The sequence below is a fragment of the Merops nubicus genome, unplaced genomic scaffold (genome assembly GCF_000691845.1).
Source record: "Merops nubicus isolate BGI_N331 unplaced genomic scaffold, ASM69184v1 scaffold19249, whole genome shotgun sequence".
NCBI lineage: Eukaryota > Metazoa > Chordata > Aves > Coraciiformes > Meropidae > Merops > Merops nubicus.
In genome coordinates, this window is record NW_008629177.1 from 9,326 (window position 1) to 20,734 (window position 11,409).

The window sequence follows — 11,409 nt, forward strand, 5'->3', positions numbered from 1 at the left end:
ACTTAGAGGGTAAGACAGCACTGCTGCCAGCTCTCTTCCCTCCCCATGAAACCACAGACCACATGACCCAGATGAAACACTTCACTTTGACCAGGATCTTTCCATGCCACAAATGTTCTTTGGTCCCAAACCATCATCCATGGAGTGTCCCTGGGAGTGTACACAGGGTATGCCCCCGGCTCTGTGCACAGCCCCAGGATGGTGCAGAGGACAGCCCTGCCAGAGGCCACCTCCTTCCCCAACCAGCTTCACAAGTAGCTTTTCTCATCCTAGAAAGATTACAGATAAAAACCTTCCATGCCAAAGCAATCCCGTCTCTTAATAAAATGCTTCCTCACAGGTCTACAGCCCATAGTGGCAGTGTAGCCTGCTGACCACTGGATGATTATTTGCCAGAGGGGAAGGCATATTACAGTGAAAGCACTTTAAAGAGTGTATGGAGATCTTGACAGGAGAGACAGTCACTAGGAGAGGTGGAAAAAATGGAGCCAGTTAATTACCCTACATGTGTTATCTGTCTGGGTAGAAAATAGTCTGAAAATATCTTGTATTTCAGACCAAGTGCATACTTTTCAGTGATTCAGCCAGCTGAAGCCCTGGCCTCCAAGTTTTAAAGACAGGCTAAGTCCATCTCTAAGCTCAGCTGTTCCCAGGCAGCTTCCTAAATGGAAACGGCATCCAGACAACATAGCCTTGGGCACAGCTATTCCCACCTCAAACTTGGTGGCTTGCTCAGGATCCCCTAAACACAGGGAGGCGTTGAGCAGATTGCTTTTTGTGGTTGAAGCAAATGTTGATCTTAGCATTTTAACAAACACCTACTGGCCAGCATGCTTACCAGAACCCTACAGGTTCAGCTCAGCCCAGGGGGAAGAACATATTCATTTGCTTTCCCAGTATTTTAGGCATTTTGGCCAAGCCCTGGCTCAGAACAGAAACAGCTGAGCAATTCATCCGGCTGCTCAGCACCTCCACGAGCTGTAGGGATGGGCTTGAGCCACCCAGCTTTATGATGAGAAAAAGCAGCCCAAAGCTGGATCTGATTAATAATTCTCTTTTTAACAGCATGTTTGGCACTGAGAAAAGCTGCCAGCAAAAACTGTGGAGTCTAGTGCCTCGTCCACCTACAGGCCATGAAAACACAGCAAGGCACTGCTGCCATCAGCTTCATCTAAAACCTGTGCAGAGGAAGAGGACCTCTCCTTCTGAGTCCTCACAGCCCAAGCCCAGCCAAATGGGGTCCTGAAGATCATCAGTCCTGAGCTCAGGGACTTGAAGCAGTGGGCTCAGGCTGCTGAGGAGCCAACAAATGCCCTGCCAAGCACACATTGCTGTCCTGCAATCCAGCCAGTTTGGTGCCACTAGACCTCTGAGTGCAGGATCTCCAGGGCTCCCCCAGATCCTTGGTGGGAAAAGGGTCACACCCTACAGAGGTGGCACCCTGGGAGGGCCGTCAGCATGGGGACAGATGAGAAGCTCTTGGCACCAACGCGGTCTTCCCCAGGCTCTGCAGGTGCCTGCTTTCCATGCCAGCATGGCAACCCACCTTTGCCAATGTTTTGAACTAGAATTTTCGGAGGATGCGCTTAAAATTTTTCTCCTCCACCAGCCTTTCTGAGCAAGGGCAATCAAAGCCACAGAGTACGGAGAGTTTGACAAACAAGGGGAGGAGAGGAAGGTACTGAGGTGTGGTGTGCATGCCTGGACCAACCCTTGTAGCAGCCAAGGAAAGGGCTTGCTAAGAGGAGTCATGGGCACAACCTGTAGACAAAGCAAAGCAGGGCTCTTGTGGCAAGAGCTCGCTCCACCTGGGGCGAGGGATTAGAAACCTCGGCACAGCCCTCCAATTCCTCCCAGCAAACCAACCGTGGCTGGAGGCAGGGATTAAACCCAGCGGCAGAGGAATGTGGCTCCTTCCCGCTGCGGAGTCCAAGTTGGCACCACATTCCCCACTCAAGACATGGCTTACATAATGCAGCTTATGAAAGCAAAACAGCCCATCCGTGCCAGCCTGTGGGCAGGCCAGGATGGAGAGAAGAAAAAGGGACAAAGAGAAGTTTTGGGGGCCTTGCTGCACTCCTGCACTGCGACCCCAGCACACGCGGCACTCTTGCACCATCTCACCAGGGAAGGGAGGAAAGGAGCAACTAGGGAGAAAGCTTAGGAGAGGCAAAGGGCCCAGTCTTCCTACAAGACTGTGAAGAGCTGAAACCCTGATGACTTGCTCTGGAGTCACAGAATATGGATTTTCCTCCTAATTTCTGCCTCTGATCCTACATTTCTCTACAGCCAGGCAGGTTCCCATTGACTTCAACCCATGCATGCTCTGCGTGCAAGGCCACTGCACGTATTGGAGGCTAACCTGCAACAAGCACCCAGCCCCAGATCTCATTCCTTCCAGACACAGGCCAGATACCTCCAGGAGCAGCTGGAAGAGGCTGTGATCTACATCATCCCCCACTGGGCATGGAGACCCTGGAGATGCTTCAGTGTGAAGAGTGGGAAGGTTTGGTCTGCCCAGAGCCTTTCCCTGCACGTTGTCATCAAAGATCATTGTGCAAGAGAGGGGGACAATCCCAAAACACCAGCGCTGCCTCAGAACAGAGTCACAAGGAGCAAACTGAGATCACTATTTACTCAAGAACCAGGCAATTAACAAGTGACAGCTCCAAGCATCCAGATGGGTCATTAGTCACTGACTGATATCCTCCATGATCTAAATGACTTCAGAAAAAACTCTTTCCATACTGCAAATCCTACAGACAGGCTAGCCCCTTTATCACCAAGGAAAGAGAGCGAGGACTTAATGTAAAACTCACAAGGGCCAGCACGGTGAAACAAGACACTGCACATAGGTGTTCAATCCCAGCTGAGGAGCCAGGAAAAGCACTCCTGGATGGAGGACCCACTCACAAGCCACCTCAGACCTGACCCTGCATCCAACTGGCCAGGGAAGCCAGGCAGACCTGAGGAGACCTTCCCTCTCAAGAGCTCCCACTTGTTTCCTAAGCAGCTGTCCTCAGTTTTATCAGTAACTGAACAAGTGGGATGAAATCCTGGCTCAGCTGTAGCTGAATTACTGACATCCGTGACAGCAGGATTCCCCTACTGGCTGCACCATCTTTCTCACCTGGGTCACACGAGAAACCACCAACCAGCCACACTTGACTTGTTCCCAGTGAGCTGGACCCCAGCACCTTTCCAGAGCATCCCCAGACCTCCTTCAAGAGGCCAAAGGACCTGTACCCCCTCTTCTATGTCTTTGCACCAGCTCACGACACAGATGATGAAGAGTCAGCGTAAATCTCAGTTGGGACTTTTTTGGAGCTGCTGGACCTCCAGGAGGCATTTCAAGAGAGCAAAGCAGGGCTGCTCTGATAACATGAGGTTCAAGCACAAACAGAGGCTCTTGCAGAGCTCTGTAAATCACCCCTTCAGAAGTTTGTGTCTGGCTCCATTCCTGGGACCATCCCTTCCCATCCTCCACAGGCAGAAAGAGATGCAGGACAGTCACACTGGCCAATATCAACATCCCAGGAAAAGGGAAAAACACAGACTCAGAGAAATAAAAACAATTTTGCCTGGTAACATGAAGTGCCTCTCCCTGTCTCCCCTTCCCCTCCCCAGGTAACAGAATCCAAAAGACAGCTCAGCAAAACCTTACCCACCTTAGACCAGCTGATTCCTCCTCCAGAAGCTATAATCAGGAAGGGAGAGGTGGCCACATAGCCACAGCCAGGGGCTGCATAGGGATGCAAAGGCTGATCTATCAAAAAGGTTTGTCTAGGAAGATCAAACAGAATTACAAAACAAAAACAAAAAAAAGAGGAAGCGACGTGTGGAGCAGCATCAGGGCACTCTGAAACTCTGAGAGGGCAGAAGAAACCCACCCAGACACACCAGATTTTTTTCGGGAAAAGCCCTCTTGTCCCCCCAGTCGTGGGGCTGGCAAAGCCCAGTGTTAAAAGATGCTGCAAGTGTGATCTTGATTAGCTCGTCTGCTGCAGCCTATGTTTGAAGGGCACTGAGGCTAATCTGATTTTGATGGCCCTAAAATTCAGTTATGGGGAAAAGTCTGGCATGTGAGCAGATTTATTAATCATGTTGGAGCAGCATTGTCTCCTAAACTGGTGTTTGATTAAAAGGGAGCACAACAGGCACTTCAAAAAGCTGGTGCTATTTTTGACTGCTTCACTGAGAGCGTTTCCTGATGCTCTGATGTGCCTAGCACACACTTTGGGACCAATACTTGCATTGTCTTGTATTCTGTGAACATCTCTAAGGCATCGTTCACATTTTAAGGATGTGGGAATAAACAGAGAAAAGGGATTTGCCTCATCCTAAGAGGCTAAGATTAAAGTCGAAATGTTTTATATAAATACATAAGCACTAAATTCAGCTTCTGAAGGTTTCAGGCTCAATTTGCAAGAGCACTACAGCCTTAAGAGTGGGGCCTCTCTAACCTACATGTTGGTAAATGGTGTTTAGGTAACTGCAAAGTAGACTCAGCCAGGTGGCTTTAGACAAAAAGTCAAAACAATGTCTAGAGGAAAGAACCAATTTTTTTTTTCCCCTTCTAATTCATTATTTATTTTTTTTTTTTAAATACACATTTTAATGGTCATCTGAAAAGCCATTTTGCAGATGAATGTTGTTTTGACCTTGTTTTTAGTTGGGTAATTGTGAAGTGAGTGGATAAATGCTTTCTCAGCTGAGAACAAGAGGAACCATTAAGCATCAAGCTCCTGTCCTAAATTTATGTTCAAAACAGCTGGAGAAGGAAAGGACCGATGCCTGCTCCCATCATCATCACCCTGATGGCCAGTCTGGAGATGGCATCCTCTGCAGGGACACACAAATTCTACTCCACCTCTCTGCATCGATGATGGTCCTGAGATACAGAGAGTTGCAGTTTAGCCCCAGGGCAAAACCTAGCTGCCCATCAGCTACTGCCTCGGCTGCCAGAGATTCTTGGTGGTCAAAACTGCCCTGCCCCCTCTCCTCCATTCCTTTGTTCCCCAAGAAAAAGGGGTCTCTGTTGGGACAGAGCTCCAGCCTCAAGGGTGTGGTGTTTGGAGGTACAGGAATCTCAAAAACAACATTTCCATATCTTGTCATCCTTCTGTGAAAACACCCTTACAGAAGTTTGCTTGATTTAGGTGTAAACCATTTTTTCTTCTGTAGCATTTTCTTGGAAGGCAGAAAGAACAGTAGCTGCTTCCCTTGCACACAAATCAGCAGAAACCCCCATTTCTGGGCTCATGAGTTACTCCAGAGCAGCACAGGTTTCTTCTGGCTGCAGTGCCCCTGCTCCAGCCCCGACAGAGGCCATAGTCCTTGTGGTCACATCACAATCAGAGGAAAGGACATTGTGCCTGCTTCGCTTCTGCTCCAGTGACACTCCACCTCGCAGACAGATAAGGTACTGCCTTGAACATTCCCCAGAAGGGGGATGCAAAAAAACCACTTGGTCCACAAAAATGGTTAATGAAGGTTTAAAGATGGGAATGGTTAAAGCATCCATGCCTGAACAAAGTACCTCTCATGGAGCTGGGAAATGGCATCACAAGCTACATAAAGGCGGGAGCAATATGACACATTTCTACTACCTTGCTTCTTTTTCTAAATGCCTGGTTTTATACCAAAGGTGGATGAGAAGCATTTTCTCCACAGAGAGAGTGGGAAAGGGTCCTCTTCCACAAAGCCCCTTTATTCATGAAGTTGGCTGGAATGTTATTTGGTGGGATTTCTACACCCTGTAGAACTTGTGTGGAGAAGGCTGGGGAGATGTACAAACACCTGTACTTACCCCATAACCCTCCCTATGGACACTCACAAGCTCAGTCCCTTTCCTGTATCAGCAGAATCCCACTCCAGTCACAGCTGGACTGTCACTCATCAGAGAATCGACAGCCACCTACAAAACCCCAATTTCTAGAGAGCACACATGGATAGCAAGACTCCTGCCCCCAAAAAACCTACCCCACAAGCAAAAGGCGAAAGCCTACCCATTATCAGGGTCAAATCCCCTTCAAATGATGAAGGCAACACACATACAAAAGAAGCTGCCAGGATGAATCACAGAAAGGAAGCAGAAGTAAAAATTAAGGGTTTTTTTTTTTCTCTCTTTTTTTTTTATTATATTAAAAAAAACCACTATTTGGAAGAAGTCCAAATGCAGCGAAATATAACTGGCACCTTCTATGATACCAAAGTGTAAAATCCCGGAACGTTTGAACCCCACCAGCATGAGCTGGGAGGTGCCAGGGCTGGCCGGGAGGGATGAGTGGCCTCTCCCTTCTCCTAGCCCCCACCACAGTTGGGTGGCAGGCAGCCCAAGAGCCAGGACACAACAGTGACATCAACAGCCTGCAAAACCGTTCAATTTTAGGAACTAAGAACATTATGAAAAAAAAAAAATCTAGAACCTTTTTTCTATATCAAAAGCCCCGCTGGAAAGGTGAAACACCCACAGCTCTGTCCAGACCACAGTTAAGTTGACCAGTCAACTCTTAGTTTGGGACACTTTCCTCCCGTTATCTCCAGGCCCACGAGCGCACGGCGGCTGCTGAAGTTACAGGGATAAACACTCCTGCAGGCTTCCCTGCTCTGGAACCGCCTCCTGCTGACTCTGCTCCTCGCTGAAGCAAGCTTCATCCCAGTCTCCTCCAGCGAGCCCCCCATGCTCACCCTCAGCCCCACCTGGAGGCTCTCTGACAGCATCCTCAGGAGCTCTGCCTGCTCTAGCCAGCTGACTCATTGGAACGTCCTCTTTGTTTTTTTAAAAAAACAAAAAACACTTTCATATACAATTTGTTGGCTTTTTATATTTAAATAGAAAAATACTACTTCACTCTGTGTTATGAACCAGAGACCAGTTGACTTCCAGTGACAGAACCAGGAGCTCTCCTCAAATGCTCCTATGCTGAGCAAAACACAACAAGATTCCCAGAAACCTCAGAGTGCCTGAGGATGATGATCTCCCCATCACACCACACAGGCAGGAGCACGCAGGGCTCCATCACGGCTCCCATCTTCCCTTCTTCCAGAAGGGCACCAATCTTAGAGAACCATGAGTCTGCAGAGAGCCAGCAGTGGGGCCAACACCCCAAATTTGACTCTTGGGGAAGTCAGCTGTCGTTTTAAACTTTCCACTCGTCTACTGACTTTGTGTCTGTGCAGTCTGTCCCTGGAAGCCACTGGATCCCATCAGATGTACACATGAAATTAGACAAAAAATAAAACAGTGGTTAAAAGTTCTCTAACACCCTCTCCTCCTCTCATCTTCTGAAGAGTCAATGAAAAACAGACATCGATAAAACTAAATTTGCCCTCCTCCCCACCTCAAGACAACAAGAGTTACTGAGACACGAAACATGTTATCTTGTACCCTCAGGATTACATCTAGAAGGGAAGTTTAGGGGTGCAGGAAGCGCGAGGGGAAGGCGGTGTCTGTGGGCGCAGTCTGCTTAGTTCTTGTACTCAAAAGGCTCATCTCCGGTTTCGTTGAGGAGACACGTGCGGACGAGGGCCTCTGTCACAGCATAAGGATCACAGTTGGCGGAGGGCCGGCGGTCCTCGAAGTAGCCCTTCTTCTCGTGGCCCACGTTCCTGGGGATGCGGATGCTGGCGCCACGGTTGGCCACGCCAGCGGAAAACTCGTGGATGTTGGATGTCTCGTGGAAACCCGTCAGGCGCCTGGCATTGTCCAGCCCCCCTTTGGGGTCGTAGGCACGGATGTGGTACTGGTGACGCTTGCTCAGCTTCTCAATGGCCTCTTCAATGTGCCTGTGAAGGGAGTCAGGAAGAGGGGAAGACACACTGAGCGTCTGACGGATAGTACCGGCTGAGTCACTCTGGACTGTTGCATCCAAGCCACAGCAGACTGGTCACTGTCCCCAAGATACTTCATGTTGAAGCCTTATGCCCTACACCTCATCTTTTCTGATCATCTCAACGCAGGGCTTCTCTTCCCTCTGACTGCTGACCCAGGCTGGCTTTTTGAAAAGGACACTCATGGCCCGAGAAGGTTCCTCGGGAGTGCTGTGTGTGGGATCCCATCAGTATGACCCACCGCCAAATTCCACAGACACAGTGCCCTGGGGAGCCTGCTCTCAGAGGGGAGATTTCTGAACAAACAAGTTTCTATTCAGGAAGCTCACACAATCACAACTTGGCTCTTATCTCAGGACATCACCAAGATTAAGGCACGAAAACACAGCTGCCAGAAGGAATCCCCTCAGAGAGCTCCACCGCAAGCCAGTGCTGTAAAGTCCCTGGGGCACTCAGCACATCAGTCCCATAAGGGAATTAAAAAAAAAAAAAAAAAAAAGGGATTTTACATTTCCAGAATCTTGTTGTTTAAGCAAACATGGTGTTAGCTTCCAGAGCCTGGCCCAGACAAAAGCAAATGGTCTCTCTCTTTCATCATGGTTATATAAAAACCAGGTCTATGCTGAGTTCGTTTGTTTACAGCAATGGCTCAAGGGCTGGACAGCCTGTTATGAATAGCAACATCTTAGCCACCTATGCTGCAATCGACTCTGATGAACCTGTATTGCTGGCTGAACTTTCCACCCAGCACCAAGATGGAATATATCATTAAACAAAATAAAATTAAAAAAGGTATATAGCCAGAAGAAAGGCTCAAACATAACACCAAGCACCAAAGTGACATCTCTCACATTGTCAAAAGCTCTGCAAAAAGTTTGCTGCTACCAACCACGTTCAGCCTAGTAAACAGATGCTACTCAAGAACTTCACGATGCTATTCTCAACACTTACTTGAGACCTCCATCTTCCCTCATGTTCTTGGTGCTGAAGTTGGTGTGACAGCCAGCACCGTTCCAGTTCCCAGGGATGGGTTTGGGATCGAAGGACACAATAACACCGAAGTCTTCGCACACCCGATGGAGGATGAAGCGTGCAATCCAGAGGTGGTCCCCCATCTCAATCCCTTCACATGGTCCCACCTGGAACTCCCACTACAAGGAGGAGGAGTCACTGGCTCAGTGGTGCAGAGGCATTTGCTGTGAGGCACGTCCCACCCCCTTATGCTCTGGCCATTGACAAAACTCCATGGCTCAGAGCCAAAAAGCTCCTGCTGCCTGGGTTTCTTCCATAGTACTTCATTCCAAGAGGAATGTGTAAAACAATTTACCTGGGCTGGCATCACTTCTGCATTGGTTCCTCCAATTTTCACGCCAGCATAAAGGCACGCTCGGTAGTGGGCCTCCACAATGTCTCTCCCATAGGCTTTGTCTGCCCCTACACCACAGTAGTATGGACCTGCAATGGCACAAGTGAACAACAGGAACATGAGTTTCCAGAAAGAAAAAGGTCAGACTCAGTGAGGACAGAGCATACACAGGGAGAACTCTCCAAAAGCTTAGATGTGTGGAAAAAAAACCAAAATACATTTTGCATGGAAGCACGAGCAGAGCACGGATGGAGAGCAAGTTCCTCGGATAGTCTGGGCTTGTAATCTGTCATGCTGTGCATAAGCCTAAATCACCTGCAAACTAACACACCAAGCAGCAAATTTGGATGTATCCAATCACCATCTTAGCCTTTCTGTAATGATATTAATCCCATGGGTTAGTTTTTGGCAATATCCTCCTTGCTATTGTCCACCTTCACTTCTAGAAACACTTTGAATCTTTCAGCTCACCTGACGCACTTAAACTGCATCACACGGATTACAGTTCAAACGCCTCTTAAGTTGGTCCAGCGCAGACTCCCAAAAGTTTACCTTGGGGTCCAGGGAAGCCGTTGGAAGGCCAGCCAAATGGATGTCCATCTGTTCCCAGAAGAGTATACTCTTGCTCCATCCCAAACCAGGGGTGCTGGTTGGACACCATATCCATAATCCGCCTGCAAGTGTATCGGAGATTTGACTCTAGAAGACAAAAGCAACACAAGGGTTATTAGTATCCCCACCTTCATTCCCCATTTCCATTCTATTTACAGTGTTAGTCCCAGCAGCATTGATGAAGAATCCCAGGATCAGCCCTTTCTCCACCACCAGCACTTGGTTTGCATTTTAACTTTCAGGCAAAGTTTTTTTTTGTGCCATGCATGATGTTAAGAGTATGAACAGCATTTGGATAGGTCTCCCCTTCCCCCGCCAGGAACACCACCTCCACCAGGAGAAGAGAGAAGGTCCATTCACCTGCAGACTGACGGTTGTACTTGAAGACCTCACAGAGAACTAGTTTATTTGGATCCTTGCGAAAAGGGTCCCGAAACATGGCAGCAGGTCGCAGGTACATGTCACTGTTGGAGCCTTCAGACTGAAAGGTGCTGGAGCCATCAAAATTCCACTCAGGGAGATCTGGAGCAGAGAAAGAGAAATGAGTCACAGTGATTCAAGATCCCTGGTCATCAGGAGGATGTGTTCCCTGCCACCCTCCAATATTACAGAGGTGAAGAGATTATAGAGAACAGGCCTACAACAGGCTAAATCCCTGCTTAGCCGATTTTGTTCCAAATGGGGGAAGCAAACGACCCCAAAACAAACCAAGCAAAAAAACAGGGGAATGCAACTCCTCAGCCACTCTGGGAAACACAAGGATCTGGGCTGCTGGCCAAGCCCAAGTGAACTGAGCAGCAGTGAGGACGTTTCCCATGTCGCAACAAGCAGGGGGTTGAGCAGAGAACCCAGCCTCCTTGCAGAGATGGCTAGGCAAGCTGGGAGAGGGCAAAGCATGAGATATCTTCAAGCTGTGGAAACTAAAGGGAGCTGTGAAATACTCTTATCTATCTTGCATGTACTGGAGAAGGCTGGAAAGTAAATCCCATGTCAGTGGAGTCTCATATGGAGGAGAAGTATGGCCAACTTGGCCCCCTTGCCCACCCGTCCTGCCTGTGCACTGCCCTCCAGGTCAAAGCACAGTGGGAACAGCAGTGAACTCTGCCCGGGCAATGTTATCTCCTTCATATCCTGGGGGGAAAGCCAGGGGGATGGGAAGCACAAAGATTTCAAAGAAGCTGTGCCAACCACTCCCTTAGGGGAAAATGGGAAAGAAGAGGGGGGGGGGGGGGCAAAAAAAAGAAATAATTCTGCTCAGTCACACACAGTATTTTCATTTCATAACTGTCTCCAGTCAGCACCATGGCAACCTGGGGAAAATCCTAATGCTATTATTGTGTAAGCTGGGACTGTTTGTTCTGAGGGACACAAGCTCTTAATTACACCAGATAGCTCCATTCTTCCCCCTCCACTTTCTTCTGCCAAACTACTTCCGGCCAGTACTTGGGAGTCAATGGGCTGCATAGCCCCTGCCAACAGCCCCCAGCCCTTGCCAACAGCCCCCTCCACAGTGGGGGCAGTGCCAGGGACAGTCTCCCAATGCTGGGCATCTCACTGAAACTCCACATCTGGAGAGCTGGCAACATTCCCTTGGGGTA

The 11,409-nt window shown here is 48.8% G+C and overlaps 1 protein-coding gene across 1 annotated transcript in view; it reads right to left on the reverse strand.

Moving 5' to 3' along the window:
• Nucleotides 1-7,359: 7,359 nt before the first annotated feature.
• Nucleotides 7,360-11,409, reverse strand: part of GLUL (glutamate-ammonia ligase) — a 4,407-nt gene continuing 357 nt past the window's right edge. Inside the window, exons 2-6 of the mRNA XM_008946919.1 lie at nucleotides 10,172-10,333; nucleotides 9,752-9,898; nucleotides 9,161-9,288; nucleotides 8,785-8,984; nucleotides 7,360-7,788 (exon numbers count right to left, since the gene is read on the reverse strand). Coding sequence (XP_008945167.1) covers nucleotides 7,470-7,788; nucleotides 8,785-8,984; nucleotides 9,161-9,288; nucleotides 9,752-9,898; nucleotides 10,172-10,333 — 956 coding nt within the window. The 3' untranslated portion in view covers nucleotides 7,360-7,469. The remainder of the gene's footprint in view (nucleotides 7,789-8,784; nucleotides 8,985-9,160; nucleotides 9,289-9,751; nucleotides 9,899-10,171; nucleotides 10,334-11,409) is intronic.